At 40.8% G+C, this 23,815-nt stretch overlaps 1 protein-coding gene across 5 annotated transcripts in view; it reads left to right on the top strand.

Annotated features, from left to right (window-relative positions):
* pik3r2 (phosphoinositide-3-kinase, regulatory subunit 2 (beta)) overlaps positions 1-23,815 on the top strand; it is a 39,096-nt gene that overhangs the window by 3,463 nt on the left and 11,818 nt on the right. For 2 of the 5 annotated variants that reach the window (XR_004658650.1, XM_034886811.1), the window contains exons 2-5: positions 4,231-5,122; positions 17,233-17,325; positions 18,363-18,437; positions 22,503-22,655. Coding sequence is in view for 4 of the 5 variants with exons in the window: in XM_034886811.1 (XP_034742702.1) it covers positions 4,804-5,122; positions 17,233-17,325; positions 18,363-18,437; positions 22,503-22,655 (640 nt within the window). In the remaining variant the exon portion in view is untranslated. Of the gene's footprint in view, positions 1-2,367; positions 2,519-4,230; positions 5,123-17,005; positions 17,026-17,232; positions 17,326-18,362; positions 18,438-22,502; positions 22,656-23,815 lie in introns of those variants that run through there. The other 3 variants (XM_034886813.1, XM_034886815.1, XM_034886814.1) reach the window with 3 other exon arrangements.

Genomic DNA, 23,815 nt, shown 5'->3' with positions numbered 1-23,815 from the left:
CCACGAAGAATTGAGGCAGTTCTGAAGGCAAAGGGGGGTCCAACCCGTTACTAGCATGGGGTACCTAATAAAGTGGCCTGTGAGTGTATATATACGGGAAGCCGGTACAAAAATGACACAAAACTTGAGGAATGAAACTGCGCATAAAGTTTATCCATCACAGATAACTGACAAGTTAATTAATCCACAATAACATGATGTACTGTTCTTTCAATATCTCATTATAAAATCACATACAATGTGTCAAAAGATTTTATCCATATCTCACTTCTAATATGTAGTGTACATTATGTATATAGTGTAGGGCTGCAACAAACCTTTACTTTCCAAGTTAATTAAAATCAAACATACAATACTAAATGAAGTTATCTGTTCACACAGTAAAGTTACAGGTGATATTTAAATGAGCTGGACACATGGTTAAACCTCAGGTACTCTCACCAGTGTGTATTTTGTCCACAACAATCCCACCAACCGGTCCCAAAACGTCCCAGTGAGAGAGGAAATGCTGTACACATTATTTGTAAAGCTTTACAATCGTTGCAGAAAAGAGGAAGCAGGCCTGCCTTGTTGCACGATGCAAATTTTCTTCAAAGCTTGCCAGTTTTAGCGGGATTTATCCTGAATATGTACTTTCATTGATCCAGACTAAGCTTATACAACATTGGAAAATATAGAGAAATGTCTAATTTATTTTATGTTCTGTCTGACCAACAGTCCAAAACCCAAATATATTTATTATAAAACAGAGAAAAGCCGGACTCCTCAATGTTTGACATTTGTGCTTGGAATATCAAAATAAACAATGAATCAATAATTTCTTACTCTTTTTCTTTTTTTCACCAATCAAAAAATAAGTTTATCAACTAATTTCTTTCAATTCTTAGTGCCGGTAATTGTATAAATGAATAACTCAATACCTAATAGTTTTCATGTTAATATTAAGAGACCAGCAGTAAAGTAATATTTTAGTTTAAATCAATATCTATCACAAAAAAGCAAGGGTAGTAAAACCATAATAAAATCAACATTGAATAAACACATAAGCAAAGATGGTTTGTTGGTCTTCAAGCTATGTCAACAGCTCGTGTCTGACTGGACTGTGTTAATGATGCTCTGAATAGCCTATTTGCCATTTTACATGATGCATACTGGTGTATAATGAACAGGTCAGAGCTCCACTGGCTGACTAAACACATCAAGAGTCCTTTGATGTCTGCAGACAGCACAGGAAAATCTAGATGCCATTTTAAGTTCAATCTAGGTCTCGCTTTCTCCCACAGTTACACAAAATGTCTGTAAAATTAATAACAAATATCAAATCAAAAGAATGACTTACTGTGACTGTGGAAGTATATACTGTATATATAAAGGGCAGAATATATTTTTCTTCTTTTAGTGCATATAGTCATCACATTTATAATCCTGTTAATTTAGCAAAACAAACATCATCTCCTTTCATCTCATTGCACGACTTCAACATGACTCATTAAATTATCTCCAATCACACACAGCCTTCAGTTTTTCCATGTTATGTTTTCATCATCGTCCTCCTGTGTCCGTTTCATTAGATTTAAAGCATAATTCCATCACAGATAAGTAGTCATGATGGTTGCAAAGATGGAAAAAGTTGAGTGTGTGGGAAAAGGTAGGGTTGTTTGGGTCAGATGTTTTATCACTGCCTAGATACATTTTCTAATATTAGAACGTTTCCTTGATTTGCCCGGCTTCTCTAGTGACTGGGGAGCACATGGCCAGAGCTGCAGCCAATCAGAGTGCAGGATTAGCTTTCCCTCTCTCTAGCAACAGTGAGTTACTTGCTGCCTATTCATTAATTATTTTCCTGTGGTCTCCCTCAGCCATTTGGACTCGCTGATAGCAAAGTGCTTCGTCTCTCAGTCTCACTCTGTTTTTTTCACTGCTTTCTGTTGCTCTCTGCTTTGACTGAATAAAAAGTCTTAAAAAGGATGGATCCAGTGACGCTGAGCTTGCCAGCTGCTGCTGCTGCCCTGAACTGTGAGCTCTTTCAATAGTATCAGACCAGGACTGTAACAGAGATGACACTTCTCTCACCTCGTACGACTTTTTCTGCGATGGAACTAAATAATAAAAAAGGATTTCTGAATGAGAGAGTTCCCTGCACACTGCTTTTTCTTTTACTTCGTCTAAATTTTGTTTTTGCCTCTTTTCTGCAGCAGTGCTCTGACTGCAAACAAATCAAACATGGCAACTGGAAAAACGTCTGGACTTTTTCGCTGGCTGAGGATTGGGGGGGGTGGGTTGCCAGTTGGAGGCAGGACTCTGTGTGTGTTTGGGGGGGGGGGATTGGAGAGCAGGTGGAGAGAAGAGGGAGGGTGGGTTTAAGGGGGGGGGGTTATGGTGGTGTGAGGATTGCGGGCTGTGGTTGGGTATGCCAGTGCCACGTGCTTAGCCTGGCACCTCTTGCTTCTCGGCTCAAAGGATGTTGGACCGAGAGTCTCGCTGAGCCTGTCCTGCTTCTCTCTCAACCAAAAGTGGGGTGAGTGTTGCACTCTGCTGCATCCTGTTGTCACGATAACTCTTAAACCTTTTATAAAAAAGATTATATTGGTACTCACGATTGTCTGCAGTGAATGTAGATACGCTTTCAAAATGTCGTGGGTAGAGAGGAAAATCTAGACTAAGGTTTGGCAGCATGCACTTTCTCTTACAAAGATGCAAACCGGAGGTTTAGGTGGATTCTGTTATGTTCTCACTTAATTTTATTTAGGTGTCTGCAATGCATCAGTCAAAACATTGTCCATTTAGTAACGTTACTGAAATATTGCACAACATTGGGCCTCGCGAACCAGGCCTGTGATTATTTGGACATGGATGTTTCGGGAAATTGCCCCAAGTACTTTCTTACTCCTGCCATGCAAGCCCCGAACCTCCATCCACCTTCCTGTCTCTTTCACCATCCCTCTCTACCTTCTCCATCTCCTCACTGACATCCTTTCATCCCATCTAGAGAGTTAGCAGGACCATTTTCCTTGGTTGGTCCACAGATGTACTTAATCTGGAAACCCTAATCTCTCTTCCTCGTTCCCCGTTCTCGTCTCTCAGCATAGTTGCCATTTTAAATTTTAACTTTTATGCATTTTTACGTTATTGCCCCACTCAAATCTTAAATTGCCAAAAAAGATATATTATTTGTCCATATTTTGCTCTGGATATAATAATCTAGTGTGCCCAGCCTCCTAAATTAGGATTTTTTTAATTGTACGTCTAATACATTTGATTAATTTGGTTAACAAGAACCTTTTCATAATGATTAAATTGCGCCTTTTGAAACTGTTGTGTTGCTGTTAGTTACACGGTGATAATTACCCACTTATAGTTGCAATAATCTTTATCAAAGAATATTTGTTATGGGTCAATGAATGACCGTTTTGCTGTTTATAGATACAATTGGTTAAAAGTAGTGTGATATTATGCTTGAAAACATTTGCTTTTAGTGGTTTAGTGGTATTTCCTGATATTGTGCCAGGCTTTGACTGTGCATTTCGGTATTCTCATCCTGAATAGACTTGGTAAAGTATGATTTAGCTATTTTGACAGAATGAAGCCGGAAATATTTCTGAGGTAACACAGAGCTGCCTTTTTTCTCTCCTACGGAGAGGGAACTGTTGCAAAGGAGTCTGCATGTTTCAGAAAATTCTGGTTGCCTTATGGTCGTAATGCAGGTTAGTTTTCTTTGCATGCTCATATTGCGAAAACATTTTCTTTGCCATTTTGCATGAATTTCTTTGGATACCGCTATTTCACATGTTGTGTAAATTGGAGGGACATTTATTTCACAGTGAAACTTCTCGTTCCTGTGGAAACTGTGATGCATCAGTTCAGGCTGTAAATGTGTGAATGTAGATTGGAGGGAATGGAGGCTGTCCAGGGACCCAGTCTGCTGTTGGTCATGACGCAGCAGCATTATCCGATCTCTCTGTCCTAACTGAAGAATGCACAAGTGCATGGAGCTGCCGCAGTTCGCCATTTTCATTCATCGCTTTAAGCTCTGTTTCACATAGATATGTGCCGCTTCACTTATTGTATTAATCAAATACAAACGACGATGTATTAGCAATACATTTGTATTTTTCGTGACTCTAGTTTTTGGTTTTGTTATGTTTTGAAACATTTTATATATTTATAATTTTTTTTAAATATATACATTTGTGCCTTTTCTCAATTTCTTGGGTGTTTCATGTCCTGCAGGTTGGTCATAATCCTTGTCCAGAACATGTGGTAGCCTGAGAGAACCCGAAGAGGATTAAAGACCTTCCCACATTCTTTTGCCAATCAGACAACTTGATTTGACCGTGGAGAGCCAACGACGCAGGGCCCTCGACTTGCAAAATCTTCTACCAGGCTGCTCCAATAGCCACAGTCAGCAGGTTTTCGCTGCTTGAAAGAGCATGTTGCCAACGCTCTCCCTCTGCTCCATCATCTGGCTCAACCGGGGTATCAAGCTAAGGAAAGTGCACCAGTTCACCAACACCGGTCAGGTCTGAGACCGCTGCCTCTGCAGACATCGCAGCCGCAGAACACTACCTTATCGACTTTAGAAAATGCTTCTGAGCTTTGGGTGACTCCCCCTCCTCCCCTCATCCCCCCCGACCCCCTAAGCCACCGTACCAGCACCAACACCAGAGTTTAGTGACTCAACAGCCTTTTTGGTTACTGAGGAGGATTTCTGTATAGGCAAACCTCTGTTGTTGCAGTGGGATTCGGGCTGCACCATCTAATCCTCTATTCAGTGGCCATTTTGATTTTTGCCTCCCTAACAAAATGGCGATGGAAGGTTTTCAATACCTTGCGCTCTACGCATTTACCAAGGACCAGGATGAGGACCTGGAGCTGCAGCCTGGGGACCTTCTGACAGTCAGCAAGGCCTCTCTGCTGTCGATGGAGAACTACCAGGAGGGCTGCGTGGAGCAACCTGAGCGTCTGGGCTGGCTCCTCGGGTACAACGAGCGCACCAAACAGAGAGGCGACTTCCCAGGGACGTTTGTTGAGTATGTGGGCCCTGTAAAGATGGCGCTCTCATCAAGTCAACCCAGATCCCAGCGGCCTCTCCCTGCTGCTCCAAGACCTGAGTTGTCTCAAGGTAAGAGCCTTCTTGTATATATGATGCTCTGTCACATGGTTTTTCTCAGCAGCGTAGCTGTACGTAACTACCATTATAGTAATATATTACATAATATATTACGCTTGTAGAGCAATATAATAAAAAAATTGAAGGGGACCTTAAAATATAGTGTTGCAATACCATACATAAAGTTGGAGTTATATTTGTCTGAGAGGACAAAAAGTTAGTTGATTTCTCAGCATGTGCATTAAAAACAGAGCCTTTTTGTTACTACACTGTGGTGTATCTAAATTATAAAGCTCTGGAGCTCTTATTGTGAAGTTTTTCAAAGAAACCTTTTTCTGTATGCAGGTCTTTTATTTTTCTTCAAAACAAATTCTGCACATTTCAAAACTTAAGTACATCATATATTATTCCAACATGTTCAGTTTTATTTTGTTAGTAAACTCTTGGTATGCAGAAAGCTAATTCATACCACGTTTTGTGTTTTTATGAATATTTCTGGATCTGTCTTTATTCTTTTTTTTTACTACGTTATTAATTTAAATCAAAACAATTACACTTGTGTTTTTGACACAGTATTGAATACAGGACCAGACCATCAACACAGGTTTAAAAACAGCTATTGGCCGTTAGTTGGTGCAGTTGGTGTGTTGCTGGTCAACCACCCTGGGAGTTTTGATAGGGCTCTCACATTTGGCAGTGACCTTGAGCTGACCCTTTAATCTATACTTAAAACACGTCATAAGCCTCACCTCTTTGGAAACACAGCTAACCAAACTCTCTGCTGTATAATAAAGGGCTAATCCATCTACTTACTGGACTCTCATGTACAGGTTGGCATTGAGTTTGTCCGTCTGTGTGGCCCCTTTACATTCAACAGTAACATGTGTCTTTGGCATCCAAACTGCATCTGGGATTATCTTCACAAAAATGCTTGACTGTCCTTTAGTGTGACTTGTTATTGACCCTCTACTCAACTATGGCTAAAAGATCCACAGGCTGGAGGGGCTGCAAGTACTGTTGTCAACTGTGCAATTAGAGATATTAAATATTTGAGTGCATTTGTTGTCATTCACGTGTTAAACTTATTTACTGACAGTTTGAAAAAGAAATGTTTTAATAGGTGTCTTTTATGTTTTATGCAAATTGAGCGTTAATAAACATTTCAGTGAATGCAATCACATGTTTTACCCAGAGATAGGTGCTCTGTTCTTTCACACCTCACTTTAGTGCTGTGAGTTTGGGAAAAAAGGCACGTCATATTTATTCATAATGGTAAGCGCCTGCTTTCCGCTGCGACAGCGTCCAACTTAAACATAAACTTGACCTTAGAAAGCTTAATTTTGAGTAAAAACTTTGATTTGTTACCAACATTCTTCCACACAAGATTTCCAAAATTTTCTCCTCATTAACACTCCCTTGCTTTTGGCTTCAGCTGGTCGATTTATTGCTTCCTTGTATGGGAATCCAGAGGAAAAGTGGCAAAGGGCCAAAAGATTAATACAAGTTTTTATATAATTCTTCATATACAAGAACACATTCCTCCCCTGTAAAACTGTATTCTCTGTAATTCCCATATGTGTTTTTTATGGCCAATGCACCACTCTGAGCACGTAGGCTGTGAACTCTGAATTACCTCTGGTTTAGCTAAACGGTTATTCATCTTGTACAACACAGTACACTAAGCCTCATTCAAATCCATTATTTTAAATTCAACTTTCTCTTTCTGTTTTTTCTGTTTTTCTGAAAAGTCCTGGGTCAAAAATATTGTGATATTTTAATTTTTTGTGTCATCCAGCTTTTATCATAGCTGCAGCAGAAATGTATCAGGTTAAGATATCATATGGAAGATCTCCATGCCAATAATATAATAAAAACTGAGAGTAAAGGGGATGTATTAGTGATTAAGCACAGGCCTTAACTTTCTCCAGTAGAGGCAGGTGAGGAGGACAACAATATCCACATTATTTGATGGACAGTGAAACAAACCAGTTGGGCAGCAGGCGTTTGTGTCTGTGATATGGAGAGACAGGGGCAGAAGAACCAAATGAAACCCTGAGAGGGGGGTGGGTGGCAGGGTACTGTCTGAAGGAAGGGCACCTTGGCTTAGCAGCAAAAGTGAATTGTAGATTAGAAATGGTCAAGCCAAATTTTACAAATATCATCTTCCTTCCCCTGAAAGAACCCAGGCCCTGGACGTTGTGTGAATAGAGCTATTGTTAGTGTGGCCCATTTAAAATTCCTAGGGATTCTAACATTTGGTATCGAGGGACAGAACCAGCGTCTGGGAAGTTGACCAAAGTACAGGTTTAATCCCAACGTCCATTCTTTAACGTATAGCTGTATTTTGCAGAAAACTGACCACAAGCAATTTTGCATTAATTAGGGGTCCAAGCCCAAGGGGGTTGGGATCACGCGTATGCAAGGAAACGCAGATCCCAGTACCGGGGGTGCTGTGAACCCTATTGTGATCACATTTAATATTATTTTTCCGTTTGTAAATGTGTCGCTACAGCCTTAACCGTGGATGGTGGGGCTGTGCCATTTTCAGGATTGGTCTTCAGATTTTTTTGGGGACGAAATACCAAAAGTTTATTTCTCACGAACACCTCATCAGTTTTGGACAAAATTTGGCTGGTGTCATCTAGGCCAGGGGTTCCCAAAACTTTCAGCCCACGACCCCCAAAATTACGGTGCAAGTGACTTGCAACCCCCCACACTATAAGCATATATAAACATTGCGCGCAACCGCGCACACACTATAGGCGTATCCAAACACGAGCATATTGACAACACAAAATAAGACAACAGCCATAACATTATTCTACAGTAATTACCTAATGAGATGGATGTGCAAAATGTTTGGAGCACAGCAGGTGCCAATCTTGGTTTAATATTGGAGACCGCTACTCTGAGATCATCCTCCACATTCAATCAATCTGTATTTATTTTTAAGGTACATCAGTGCCGAGAAAGTCTTTTCCCAAAAGTAGGTAGTGCCAAAAGGCATCAGCACATCCAAAGCCGCCCTGGATAGCTGTGGATATTCCCTCTCAACTGAAATCCAAAACTCAGCCGGCGTCTTAGAATTACACGCTGTCTTCAAGGTTCGGTCGCTTGACAGTTCAACCAATGCGTCCTCCAGCTCGGATGCCAGATGATTTGGCCTTGTTTCAAATCAAAAGAGCTGTTCCCTTTTTATTTATTTGCTTGGTTTTATTTAAAATGTAGCCACTAGTTTTATCTTGTGTTAAAAATTATGGCTAACATATGCTATTTCTAATCGTTTTTAAATTTTAATTTTATTTCTGGAAATCTACTTGCGACCCCCCCCTCCATGGCTCGCAACCCCCCTGTGGGTCCCGACCCCCACTTCGGGAATCACTGATCTAGGCCACTCCTGAAGCCACGCCTACAATAGTGTATGCATCTTTAAAGTGGGCGTGGTCTATTGGAACCATGTTTGGATTAATCAGGATAGCTGCACAATGCGTCATAGACCTCACATACCCAAAGTTATGTATGTGGACCACTAGGTGGCGCTATAATCAAGAATAGACCTATAACTCCCACATTACACATCGCACATTTGAAAACGTTACGTTTACGCGTTTCTTGAATCAACCTGAATCACCTGACATTTCCGCAAAGAATCTTTTTAGCACAATCATGAAATGTGCAAAACCTATCTCCTAGGGTTTTGTTCGTAACAAACAGTTATCAAAAGAATTTTGCTCAGTTAAAAATATAGACAAATTAAATACCAGCACCAGTAAATGCTATCAACACAAAACGTATTGCATTTAAAACAAAGGTCAGGTATATTACTCAAGTCTATCTCAAGTTTAACTATCGATGTTTCTTTAGAGCCAAATGCAGATTCCTTTAAGGATGAGGAAGAAGAAGAAGAATTCCAAAATGAGCTAAATTCCTTATTATTCTCATCTCTTATTATTAGTCTCTTATTCAAACATTTTTATTTCACATTTACCTCGTTTGGTCCAAACTTTCAGGCTTTTTATTTTGATCCAAACCAAAATTACCCATGTGAAGTTCTTCTTCACCACAGTCTGTACCAAACAGCCGAACCTAGGTCCGATGACATAAAGTAGTTTTGCTTTCAAATTGAACCATGGTTCAGTTTGTTTCTACTGTGAAAGCATTTTTTTATATCATTTTTTAACAATTGGAACGTCTAGATAATAACTTTCTTTACCCCACACTGCTGCTACATCAAAACTGCCTCAGTCTAAAATCTTTGTCCTGCAAATGTATGCATGTAAAACTCTCTATAGAAAGAACCCAGTTAAGTGTACAGATTGCCAAAAGAAAGTTTTTTTTTTTAGCAGAAATGTATCTGTTAGCTGTTTATTTTCTTAATTCCTTACACAGATTAAGGAAACCAGGTTTCTCATTTCCATTCAAGAAATCCGGTTACTGCAGAATGTCGACAACAACCCGTCTACTCTAGTGCATGTAAATGTTGCAATGTTTTCCAGCAAAATGCAAAGTGCAGATTTCTTGTTGGCCAAAAATGCAAATGGCTCAGCTTTTCTTCTTTCTAAAATTGCATAGTAAGAAGATACTGGGTTGGCCAATACATCAAATTAGTTTGAATATTTGTCTAAGATGGACTGCAAGATAAGGGACCTTGTTCTACTGATGCAGCACTCACCTACACACAAGTGTTTTTGTGTCTGTCTGTCTGTCTGTCTGTCTGTCTTTCTGTCTGTGTGTATGTTTGTCCTTTTGATGTTTTTTTTGTTTTTTTTACATTGTCCGGGTGTATTGTTGGTAACCCAAAGAAGTGCATTGTTGAGTGCCTAAAAAATGAAATCCACATCACAATTTATTATAGCTGTTTATTTTCTTTTAGTGTTGTTTCAGCAATGAAACAGGCCATGCTTTAAATATAGTATTAACAGTATTGTTTCTACAGTGAAAATGAGTTTGTTAGAATTGATTTTGGCTGGTAAACTAACACTTATCTAGCTTTGTGGTGCACATATGGCATCAATGCAACTTGGAGTGATAGATAACTGCAATTTTTGATACAAAATGTAAGTAAAAATCTGTTTCGTTCCCTAGGAATGGCAAAACGTTTCTCAACTTGCAGCATAATTCAACAAACCCAGAGAGAGTTTTTTTTCTTGTTCCCTCCTTTTCTCTCCTCTCCCTGGCCTCACTTTAACTGCCTGCTGGCTGCTTGGCATTTTTGCAAACTCCTCCCTTCGTGCTCCCTCTCTCACTCCCTTCCTCTCTCCCCCTTCTCTTTCGTCCTCCCTCCTTTTGGCAGTCTCCCTCCCTGATTCACATACATGTCTGATACTGTCTCTGGGCAGCTATAAACCATGTTAGCGGGGCTGGTTCTCAGAAAGGAGAGGCCTCCACTCACTCTCCCTGCGCCTTACCAGGAAAATACTTTCAAAGAACCTATGGAGGGGGGTGGCAGAGAGGCTGAGACAGTAGAAAAAGTGAATGGGAAAGATATGGAGAGGCTAGAAAGGAAGGGAGACGAGGGCTGCAGTGTACGCCACCCTATCCAACTGCAAATATAGGAACCAGCTGTATTTCTCCTCTGACTGTTTTAATGTTTTCTTGGAGTTTAGTAAATTTAGCATGCCACACTTTGCAAAGCTTTAGAAAATTTAATTTTCCAGAGCAGGAATTAATGCATAAATGGGAACTCATTTAGGCGTTTTTTATAAAAGTTGTAGTGTCTTTTTTGTTTGTTTAGTTTAGTTCTTATTTTGGGGAGAATAAAATCACTTTGGTTTGAGTTTGTCTAGTACCTTACCAAATAGGCTCAGGAGGCTGCAAGTGTTGGTATAATATGAAAATGTCTGGTGGATTTAAGACAAAAAATAATAATTTATTGAATTAATTAAATATGAACATATGTTTGGAACCCCCAGCTTCTCGGGCAGCCCCCTCACTCTGAAATCTCTCCATTAGTGCATGTATAGGTACTGGGAAAGTGTGTGTAATTCAGGCATGTGTGTAATAATAGCAGAGTGTAAATTATAATTTCCCCTTGTGGGACTAATAAAGGATACTTTTTTATGATTATTGTTATTATTATAATTGTTGATCTTTACATTGTTAGTTCATTTCCTATCCTGGCCTAATAAGGTACTTGGACTTTAACTTATCATCGCACTTACAAAAACGAGCGAAGCTGTCATCAATTTAGCTCATTGTGTACGTCTCATCTCCATTTTTTCCTGCATCCACCGTGTGTGTTTGTGTGTGTGTGTGTGTGTGTGTATCAGTTGCGGGGGGAACAGAGCAGCAGCCGACTGCAAAGAGCCAACAGGATTGAAACAGCAGCCTGTTGAAATGTAGACAGGTTGGCAGGACAGTCTGAAATGTTTCGCACGGTCTTTTGCTGGAAGTTTTGTTGGTAAATGTGAGATGTTCGAGTTACACACGTCTCGTCATCATACGAGACGAGATTTAAGGCCAGGTACAAAGTGGCGGGTCTATACTACGAAGTATACAGTAGACCAACCATGTCCAAAGGCAAAAGTGTGTGCAGCTGTTTAAAATAGATGCACTAATGAGTTAAAAAACCTGACAGAGAGAGGGTATACACACAAAAGTTGTGTTAAAAAAATAAAAATGAGGACGGCAGCGCACACACTTGCCGTTATTCCTCAACAGCATTATTAGTGTTTCACTTGTATGCTCATACGAAAAGGGACTGAAGAATTTAAATCCTGCCGACTATATCACATCTGCACAGCTGGCCAATTGCCTCGAGAAGTGGGTATGAATGTTAGATTGTCAATTTTTTAAAGTTACAAAAATTGTTTGGCACAGCTACCCTAACTCCGACATTGGAAAGGCATGGGTTGGGGTTTTCAGACTGTGTTCAACAATCTGACCAACACTTTGTTTCACGCCACTGGCCCAATTACTTTTAGACTGCAGAGTCATTTAACACTGAGTCCAGTTGGAAACAAAGCTTTCTCGTCATGCAGTTACAGATAGGAGACAAACCTGGTTAAAAAACCCTTTTACTACAGATCTACTGCATTCAATGTATATAGATGGAAGAGGACACAACGCCAATAATAACAGATTTTTACACTGGATTCTGCTGGGCAGTTGAAATAGCTGGAACAGCTAGACACAAACTGCGCTGATCAAATGCCTGCTCAGGATAGCCCCATTGGTCAGAAAATAGGACCTGAACGCGCAAGCATGGAAGCCTAGACAATCCAAGTGCTTGAATGCTACGCAGGGCATGTCTTGGCAAGAAATGTATTGGAATTCATAATAACGCCTCAATCAGTCTTCTATGACAAGTGTAAGCAACTCTTTGCATTAACATCATTTCTCTGTAGTTCCTGTAAACCAGATCCAACGGTGTGGAGAGATCACCTGTGTCTTACATGGTTGCAAGGGCTCAGTCGTAACTTTGAAGCATGTTGTGACAGAGGAATTGATGGTGTGCCCGATCATTACGCATTGCCTGTCTACATAGTTGGGATGCAGTGAGGACATGTAGCAGTGAAACCTGACCAGCAGCATACACACTGCTACACACCATTCGTGAGCCAGACACCAAATGGCGTTGTCACCAATGTTCATAAAAATCACATGCTTGGAGTAACTCACATGGCTTTTTGACTTTCAATTTAGCCTTAAATTAGTGCATTTGGAGGATGGTCAACTCTTTGGAAGTTAGTTACATCTTGGGAAATAATGCAAATAAAAGTAGATATAAGCAGAGCCTGTGTATCTACAGCTTATAGAAACCAAGAGTGTTACCCCCTCTTTGGGGTATTCAATAACACTGGAATAGAAAAACACTGAAATAAAAAAAACAAATCTGAGGTCAAAATTAGTTGTTGGGCATCAAAGTATATTTATTCACCTTTGCTTAGTTTGACAATCTTGATGCAGGATAAAACATAAATGGATTTGTCACGCCTTTTTTTTCCGGCCTACCACAAAACCTGCAAATATGGTTCCATGGGGAATGTAAAAAACTCAACTTATTATTTGACACACTCTAACATTCACTTTTTTAAATTACCCGTTAAATGATCACTTTGGTTATGACACAGTAAAAAATATAATGTATTTTTTGGCGGTAACTTGAAGCTGTGGCTCTCCATTCTTCAATTTTATCATCAATAGCCTAAAATGTGAAAGAGAAAGTGTTGTGTAAAATAAAAAAGAATGAAATCTATCTATAATGTTATTCTAAGATACATCGCCATTGTTACTTAAAAAGGTTATGTCTTGATGCAGAGAAACTAATAATCAGAAATTTAAAACCCAATTCTTGACATTATGATCTCCTGGAACAGTAAAAAAAATTAAAAATAAACGGGCCAATTGTCCCTCACAGCTGAACTAAAGCCGTAAGGAACAACACTGGGCTGAATGAACTGGATGGTGGAACTTAACATTCGTAATCATGTGCATCGTGTTTACAATCTAAGCAAGGCTACCTCTTGAGTTTTGGAGAGGACAGCTGAGCGCTATTGAATTAATAAAGAGCAAAAGAGCAAGTGGTGATACAGTGAGGGGGAAAAAAATTTATTTGGATTCATCAAAATGCATTGATAATCATTTTATAGGCGCATTTTAGCCCTTGAATTCCAATCGGATCATGAGGTGCTTTAAGTTTCCCACCCTTATAACAAATTATATTTTGTTGTAGCAGTATTTGAACTGCATTCTTCAATTTTAGTAAAATTCAATAAGACATTCACACAAAAATCAGCGCAAATCCGAAGGGTTGGGAGTGTTGGACTTAAAGTTAGGAAATTCCAGCTTTAATTCGAGCAGTGAAAACCTGTTAATGAATTTGTGCTGTATCTCTGCATTTGGAGAAGCTTCAGTTACTGACAAACCTCTGAGAGGGAGAATGCAGCAGAGCCAGCTACGTATTGCATAAGCATACTGATGCAGAAGATACAGAGCAAATATTTTACTTTACACAGCGTTGCTTTAGCCAGTCTACTTTTGCCTGTCTACTGCTTGCCTTAGGTTAAGCGAGCCTCTCGGTGTCAAAACACAAAGACAGGATCTGCAACATTCATCCGACCATCACGGTTCCAGCTTCATGTTTCGATGGCGCACATCACACATGACTTTATAGGTTTTTTCGTCAACACAGATGTTGTTGAATGCTTTGTTTTGTCGTATTTGATGAAAACCTGCAAGCACAGTCAAACGATCTAGTCTGTAGGAATCTTTTACAATGAATGCATACATAAACTAGACTTTTACGCCCTTAAATGCAGGATTGACTTGTTTGAGTCCAAGACTGCCATAACACACTCTGTCATGCTTTTTTCTCTTTATCTCTCTCTCCCTCTTTCTCTCTATCTGTTTCTCCCATTGGCTACGTCTCAGGGCATGTCAAGTCATAAGCTTGTCTCTCAGTGTGTGCAGTCTGCCAAGGAAGTGGTTCTAATTGACTAATAAGTTGCTGTTACTGTATCTCTCTCTTTTTCTCTCTCCTTTTCTATACATTTCCAAAACCCTGAGAAGACTGCAGGTCTTCAGCTGTTTTCGGCAGTAAAAAAAAGAAAGACTGCGTTGCATGAACGTCAGAGTTTAATTTTTGTCTGTTTGAGTTAAGAGAAATATACAGAGAAATAAAATGTTTATGTTTGTTTGCATATAGAAATGAGAAAATCCTTCCTCTTGGAGAAAATGTGCCAGTTAAAGTTTTCTTCCTATTCCCCTACAAAACATATCATCCATTTTGCGGTTTTATTGCCTATATTTGTACTTATTTCCTGTTTTATTTGATTTCCACCTTTTAATGCTTGCATTCTGCCTAAACCCAAGTGCATAAGAGCTCCATGAAGACAGGCTTTTGCTCTCTTGTACTAAATAATTCATAGCAATTGCATTTTGCTGCATCTGTAATTATGACAATCCAGTCTTATTTAGACAGTGTTCAATTATTATTATTATATTAATGAGGTTTTAATTAAATGAAGGCATGGAACTAAGCAATATAAAGAATGAATTGGTCTAAAGTATGCTTGCTACGGTAGTAGATGTTACTGGTGTTACATGGTGTTTGGGCATACACTGATTACATTATTTGTCACCGCCCTCGGCTCGCTCTATTATCCCTTACTAATGTTTACCTGATGGAGACTTCTAATGTAAATTCTGAGTCTTGTCTGTCAGGTGAGAAGGAAGAGGTTGCGTGACATTGTTATAGAGCCGCAAAACCTCTTAGGCTGCGTTCAGACTAACATTAGCACTGTGTAAAAAAACACAGCCACCTCATTAATTTCAATGAGACATCTGCCTTGGCAAAACGGGGTTGCAGACACCGAGGGCTACAGCAAAAAATATACAAGGCTGCCCAACAAAAAAGTTGGAACAGTACTAGCCTTTTTAACTTTTGGATCCCTTACTCTTACTGGACTTCCTGGATTGTATTTAATCTTAATATGCCCCAACAAACACGCTCACTTGCGTTGATTTAACTCCATGTTGTTTTTGGTCAGAAACAGTCTGTCTCTAAGTACTTTTTATAGCTACAAATCTTTTTGCAACAGTCATAAAGGGGTTTTGGAATACACTACATTATGTTGCCTTGTCAATGGGGGAGCCAGATAAGAAATTGCTCATGAGTTGTTATTGGAAGGCAATGACAGGCCATTGTTTGGTGTTTAGTTTGGGTTTGTAATTTATTTTATTTTTTTAGATATATGTTAAAAAAACTGTACTGCACATGAAGAGAGACCCTCTGTGATGAGAGAAGAGGGGGGAAGGGCGCTACCAGCCAAAATGGCCAACAGTGATAAAGAAGAGGCCGAGGTTTGTCTGTGTGCTCGCTAGAGAGCTAAAGACACCGCCCGGCAAAGTTTCCATGTTTAACCAGAAGGCATGGAGACAGAGAGAGAGAGAGAGAGAGAGAGAGAGAGAGAGACACACACAGAGAAACAAAAGAAAAAAAAGAAAAAGAGAGATCAAATTAAAACTTAGGTGAAAGAGACCAAAAAGGAGGAAAAAAAGAGAAGGGGCAAGAGAGAATGTCCAGCAAGAGCAAAAATGCAAGAGAGCAAAGGACAGAGAGGGAGAGAAAGGGAGCGAGACGTCCAGAGAAACTGAGAACAAGAACCAGAGAGAGAGAGAGGGGAACGGAATGTGCTGACGCTGTGTTTCTTGTCTGGACTCCCCAAATTAATAATCAGCAGTGGTTTAGCCGAGCCGTGCCAGGAACAGGAGTCTACTGCCAAGCCCCGGCCAGGCCAGGCCCTCCCTGCTCCCAGCGTTACCCCCACTCCTCACCCATACCTCCTCCCCTCATCCCCCAGCGCACAGCCCTGCTTTGGGGCCGAATAGGAGGCACTGCCTGCCTGTCCGGGCCAGGCCGGATCGGGCCTGGCACACTGCCACAGGGCTTTTGCTTGTTCAGGAGTTTTGATTAAATCCTTTATTGTGCTCCACTCACGCAAAGAGCTAAGGCGAAACACCGAGCAGGACGGAGCGGAGGGGAGGAGAGAAAGCGAGAGGGGAGAGAAGAAAAGGGAAAAAAAGAGAGGGAGGGAAATGGGATCTCTCTTTTTTCCCTCTCGCTTTCTCCTTTTCTCTTACTCTTGGAGTGAAAAGATGTTTGATTTGATCTATGGGGAGTTGTAAAGTAGATAAAGTTTTTCGCTCGCCATCAGCAGTCTGTTTTTTCTCTTTTTTTGGCTGTTTTTATTTACGCTCCTCTGAATAAAGCCTCTTTTCATTCTTTTGTACGTTTACTAAATTGTTCTGTTTTTCTGATCATATATATCGTATCAGCTAGACTGCCTGACTACAAACTACCACATTAAGAATCATCACAAGCTTCAAGTGTTCTCTGTGTTTTAGTTTTTTTTTTTTTTTTATACAAATGCAATACAGAGGACTAACTGCTGCTGTGCTTTTTTGAAAAACAGGTGTGCTTCATGCGAAATGGATACTAAAATCCACCTCATCATATTTTATTGTATTTCTTACAGATTTTATACATGCTCACAACATTATACAAGCTCTATATCCAACTGCTCCTAGTTAACTGTGCCCTTGACTGGGCTGCAGCACCCCCATGGTCTTTCAGAGGCTTTGTGCCAGAAGTGTAACAGTGATTTGTGTTGTTGTTTCAGCTGTTTCTGTGGCGGACCTGAGCGAGCAGTTCACACCGCCAGAGACGGCTCCTCCAGCCCTTGTCAGCCTGATCCAAGCCATAGAGAAGAGAGGTATGTCCATGTCAATCAGCCAACTTTTTCGTCTGTCTCGCCTCTCTGTCTTTTCGTCTCCGTGCAACTGTCTCCCTCCCACCATCTGCCTCTTGCTCTTATGCCAGCCTTTGCACAAGTGTAGACATATACATGTGGATCCAGTCAGGCAGTCACACAGATAGTTAGAAGTGCACACACATTCATGCACACGCACAGTAACTCTCAGTTGGTTAGTGACCTAATATAGATTTCCTACACTGAAGTTTAATGTGGTTTAAGTCAGAACAGTTCTGATTGGCCTCACTGAGACTCCTGCGGAGTGGGATTGATTCACACTTTGGTATTAACAAATAGCGCTCTGTGGGACTCCATTCACAGTTTTGAGTATTTTTTTTACTGTCATTCCTTTTTTTATCTGTCTCACTCACTCACACACACACACACACACACACACACACACACACACACACACACACACACACACACACACACCTAGAAAAGAACAAACATTGATTGACTCTGTTCTTGTAAATATTGCTTGTGTAAAAGCATTTCAAGGACCACCTCCCACCCAAATGATTGATCACCTTCTCTCTGTTGTTGGATGTGAGACTAGAATGAAAACAACACACAGCTGAAAGTTTGTGTGGAGTATTTCCAAAACAATTATCTGTCCATGTGCTTTGTCACGTACAAGTTGATGCTTATAAAATGACATTGTCCAGCCAGTAATACAATGAGTCTCTCTATTAAGTCTCTCTTACCAAGGGCTTTCATGTCTTTTACATTGCAGTAGATAATGAAGTCCAAGTCAGCCAGGCGTAGAGTTATCCCCTACATTAGAGTAAGCTTCTGGCTGCAGTGAGGATATGCATGTGCATTTCATTTTATGGATATTTGGACTACTAAGTACTATAACTACCTTTAATTCCCCTTCTCTTTTCTACTTTGCTCCACTTAGCTGTGTTCGGTTTCATGTACTCGACTACATTTTTTGTAACCTCAGTTGAGAGAATACGAAAATGTATTCAACTGTTTTTTTCTGTCTTTCTCAGGTTTGGACTGCAAGATACTGTACAGGCCAACTGTTTCTTCAGGTTCAGACAGCCCAGTGTACAGCCTGAGCTCTGGTGAGTAAGTCTGAGACAGAAATATAAACCTAATACTTTTAAAATTACTAGTCCACAAAATCCAGTTTTGGTTGAGCTATACATTAGATACTAAAATGACTTACAGAAAGTTTCATGAATATTTATGGAATGTTTTCTAAGCATGCACACTGTTTTTCAGCAATTCTGTTTGTGTATCATAAGGTTACTAAACATATTTTAAATGAATGAAAGTGGCCATCTACTGTTGGTCATGTGGCGTACATCTCACCTGCCTCATATAAATTTGGAAGAGATTTCAACCCACAACAGAATGGAGCATTCAGATTCAGGTTTCTTTCTGGTTGATTGAGTTTTGTCATGGTTTAGTCAAGTTTCCGTTTTAGTTGGTTTCATGTTTTCTGTTTGTTTTCAAGGACTTCCTGTTTTATTTTGAAATCCTTTTTTGTCTTGATTCAATTCAGTTCTCTTCCTGCATTTGTTTGTTTCTCGCCTTTCATGATTATCTGTCCCCGCCTCTAATTTGATTCACCTGTTTGTTTTCAGCTTTCCTAGTTCCCAGTGCTTAAATACTCACCATTCCCACTCACCGTTGCCGAATGTAGTTGTACTTTATTCTCTACTCTCTACTCTCTACTCTCTACTCTCTACTCTCTACAGCAATTTCCCTAGTGGATTTTGTCCCGGTGTTATTGGACTTTTGCCTGTTTCCTGTTGATGATTATTGCCTGCTCCTTTTATACCTTTGTCTGCATCGATGTTATTGGTTCTTTGCCTGTTTCCTGACAACGATTATTGGCCGCTCCTTTTGTACCTTTGCCTACATTGTTCTTGTAACAACGAATCTACTTACCAGTGATTCCCTGTCTGAGTTGTGCATTTGAGTCCGCCATTGTACCATGAAAGTACAATATGGCCAGTGAATATCAAAGGCTTGTGAGAAGGTGTTGGAGAAACCTTGGTTAAAGGACTCTATTCCTCATTGGGCTATGGGCTTACTCTCCACTCTTACTCTTCCAACTGCTAATAAGTTTGATTCATATAAGCCTGTTTCTCGGCGTACTAGCATTTGGGCTACAGGTTTGTTTATCATAAACCAGCCTGCTCCTGTTTCCCCATCTTATATTCATGTCGTACTTCAGCCTGAAGGAGGGCCAGAGACCTTTGTGACTTTGTTTCAGTATGCTGCTATGTGTGTTAAGAGGTTTGAGGAAGCCAATGCAGCCAGCCTTCTTGCTAGAGGGGAAAGGTCCAGCACAGCTACTAACAGCTCCCCTGAACTCCTGTCTGTCAACTCTGCTGCTACCTGTTCTGCGGGCAACCCCAACAATAAGCAGTCTTTTGTAGGGACCCTCCTTGCTATATTCCCTGGAACTCGTGGAAGACATAGATGGAGTAAGGGTCAACATTGCTCCTGATGCCATCTCCAGTGCCAACCTCTCTCTAAAGTCCTGAGTCCTCAATTTCCAGCATTCACAAACCTGTGGTGTGCAGCAGCCCTGAATCCGCAATGTATAGACTTCTAGAACCTCAGCGACCCATCTGGCTACAGTTTCTTGGAACCACAAGGCTACAAGAGAGGATGTGGTCGATATGGGTCTCAACGCCATTTCCAGCTTAAACCTCTCTTCTGCCCAGAGCCAGTGTTGTTCAGCGGACCGGAGCTCGTGTTGTCCAGCGGCCCCAAGCTGGTGCTGTGCAGTGGGTCGGATCCCTCGGTGCTGTGCAGAGGGCCGGAGCCCTTGGGGTTGTGCAGCAGACTTCCAGAACCTCAGCTGATGTGCGGCCATCCAGAATCTCAGCTGACGTCCAGCCGTCCAAAGTCTCAGCTGACCTCCATTCGTCCAGAGTCTGCATCAACCGACCTCCCAGAGTCTACTCTGACTAGTCTAACGGTGACTTTGCCTTGGTCAGGTTTCCCTGAGACTCTTGTTCCCTGTGTATTGTTGGCGGCCCAGCCGACTCCAGCTCCTTGTGTTTTTTGTTGATCCGACCAAAACTTATGCCTTGTTGGCGGATACTGTTCCTGTTGCCTTGTTGGTGGAAATGCCAATTCCTGATCTTGTTGGGTTATTTGCAAACCCTGGTCCGTCTGTCTTCAATCCAGCTGGCCCATCTCCTGTCTCCAGCCCAGCTGATCCGTCTCCAGCCCAGCAGGCCCGTCTTCTGTCTCCAGCCCAGCTGACCCGTGTCCTGTCATCAGCCTAGCTCACCCTTCGCCTGGCTCCAGCCCAGCTGACCTGTTTCCTGTCTTCAGCCCAGCGGACCCTTTGCCTGTCTTCAGCCTCGCTGACCCGTTGCCAGTCCAGCTCTCAGTGAGGTTCTGTCTTTGCCGGCCTGCTTGGTCTACAGAGGAATAAAGCTTCCAGAGAGGCTCTGACAGACTGCAGAGGGATTCCGCTCTTGCCTTCTACCTCCAGAGGGGTATCACCTTTGCCGACTGCCGCCAAAGGGGTATCGTTTAAGCCTCCAGCCGCTAGAGGGATTCAGGCTTCGCTGTCGGTCTCCAAAGGAATACTGTCTTTGTGCTCGGCCGCCTGATGGGTATAGCCTTTACTGCCGGTCGCCAAAGGGATTCTGCCTTTGTACCCGGCTGCCTTCGCCTCCAGAGGGTCTTCATCAATCTGTTCAAACTCCTGAGAATCCTTGTCGTCCTGTTAAGCCATCAGAGGAGTTTTGCATTTGCCGTCGGGCACCTGAGATCTCTTGTCATCCTCTTTTGCTGCCAGAAGGCTTTCGCCTTCACAGCCAGCCGCCTGTAAACCACCTTCGGCCGTTTGAGGAGATCTACGTTCATGGCGGCTTGCAGTCATGGACCCTGGACTTAGCTGTCTGCAACCTTTCTGTTCCCCACTTCCTCTGTCCCAGGTTCCCTTGTGCTCACCTTCCTCGGTACTCTGGCACAGTTGTTCTTTTGTTCTCTGTTCACCCTTCCTGGAATATTTTGTGTTTGTTGTTTCTCTAGTTTGGTTAGAGGTGTTTCTGTCTAAGAAATAAAGGAGAATTCGGGACCATTTTTATGTTAACCTTGATTGCGGTAAATAGGCAAGTACTTTCGATAAAAAAAAAAAAATACGACCTGAATCGGCGCAGGCAATACTGGGTAGCTGCAGCTACGGGTACAAGCTTCCACTGAGCTAAAACGGCAGTTAACAAGGCAAGTTTAAGAGTGCCTTATTGCCTCTTAACAGACACACAATGCAATGAATGTGTCTTTACAACATGAACACTGTCTTGCCGGTGGGTAGCTTGCTTACCTGGTTAACTGCTAAAGATAGCTGTTAGCTGCTATTGATAAGTGTCTTCACTAGTGTCTTCACTAGGTAATAGCTAGCTCTAGCAGCTAACCAGGGAAGCAAGCTACCTACAGGCGAGAACAAGATAGGATGTAATTACATTAAATTACATTATTTATAACATTGTGTGTCTGCAAAGAGGCACAAAGGCACTCTAACACCCGTTAACTGCTTTTTTAGCTCAGTGGAAGCTTGTACACGTAGCTGCAGCTACTCAGTGGTGCCTGCACCAACTCAGGTCGGGGTTTTCTCAATCAAAAATACTGGCATAGTTATAGTGATCAAGAATAACATAAAAATTGGCCGGTATTCTCCTTTTAACATAGTCAGATCTGATTGGCCAAGTGTTGCCTATAGTCGATTTTTTATCTCATTGATATATATATATAGGCCTATATATATATATATATATATATATATATATATATTCTCATTTTCTACTAAGAGAGAGAGCAAGAGAGAGAGAAAGCTACAAGCCCCAAACAGCTGTTTCAATGTGCCTCCTCCTGCTGATTTAAACAGAATTGTTCATAAATTAAAAAAAATATTTAGGGCCTATAGTTAGTGAATTAATTTCAAAAACAGGCTTTTTATTATGATTTTGTGGGAGAAACCAAGCAATTCTATGTAAAACAATTGTTTTATAACCACTTTTTCCCGTCACTGTGATGATTTGACTGTGAGATTGGCGGCTCCTTCCAACAATTTGGGGTCACCCCTAGCTTGGTGGAATTTTTGTCATAAAAATAACTTAAAAAACTAAATAGCTTTGTATTTCTTTGGGCTCCAGAGAGTGAGATGTGTCAGAAAGATGTGGGGTACCTATCGGAGTGTGTCCTAAACTACCTGAGAGACCTCCCGTCCCCCATCATCCCTGCATGTATCTACGCCCACCTTCAAACCGCTGTCACATTGCAACAGCAAGTCCTACAGCAGTCAGCAGGTGGGTCTCATCTCATGAGGAAATGCTTTAAGTTGACACTTTTATTGACTAAACACCCAGCTTTCTAATAAGAAAGTATGTTATCGTCTACGTATGTATCTCTGTATGATAAGGGTTTGTTAATGGAACATTAGCCAAGGTTTTAGCTGATACAAATCACAGGCTCTGTACATTACTGCTGTGTGCTTTTCCAAAGCACACCATTGTTTTTTTACATAAGATTTGCTATTTTCCAAGGGGATTACAGGTTATGGTGGTTCAGATGACCTTACACTTGCTTGATATAGATAGGCAGTTCATCAGAGGGAACATTTTTCCATTTTGTTCTTCTACCATCTCTTTCTTTGTTTTTTTTGTTGAATAATTAATTGTCAGAATTACTTGACAAATTGTTGTTATTGTTGTAAAGTATTGCAGTTAAGAGATGGAGCTGTTTTGAATAGTCAGCTGCCATAAAGTATTGAACTAATAATCTGTATTGTTGGAGAATCACACACACCAGTGATGAACTGCTTTTAGGACTCCAACTACATTACCATATGACCATAACATTAGTATTACTTTTGCAAAAAAAACTCAAACCAAGTGCAAGTTTATGTTCATACATTTCTACCATGAACTGAAACCAGTGGCGCCTGGAAAATAAGCATTTATCAGTCTAAAAACCCATGGTATGCTTTGGAAAATACTCTACAGGAACGCTAAGCAATTTGCAGTTAATGGCCTTAAACATGCAAAGCCACCAGTATATTCTTTATAAGAACAACTAAAGTTATATTGTCTTACATCTATATTGGTTTTAGACTGCTTTAGATCTAGTATTGAAAAAATAACACTTAATTCTAGAAGTCGATCTGTATTGAAACAGGCAAAATAATCTCATGCTCTTGGTATTTCTTTGCTTGTTTCAAGAAAATAATTTTGGACTTATTAGTAGAAAAAGATTTATTAAGATTCAGATTTAATGCATGGTAGACAAAAATGGGGTTTTGTGTGGTTTAGGAGTAATAGAATAGCATAAGCCCAAAAAATGAGCTATATGCTTGTGTTGTTAGAAAGGCACCGTTCATTGCTTCCCTAACTGTAATTTAAGAAATGCACAAGACCCAAACTGAGTTTTACATGCAGCTGACTGAGGTCAGTTGCATGTCAGCGTTGAT

Source organism: Etheostoma cragini, chromosome 12 (assembly GCF_013103735.1).
Source record: "Etheostoma cragini isolate CJK2018 chromosome 12, CSU_Ecrag_1.0, whole genome shotgun sequence".
NCBI lineage: Eukaryota > Metazoa > Chordata > Actinopteri > Perciformes > Percidae > Etheostoma > Etheostoma cragini.
This window is presented reverse-complemented; position numbering and strand designations above follow the sequence as displayed.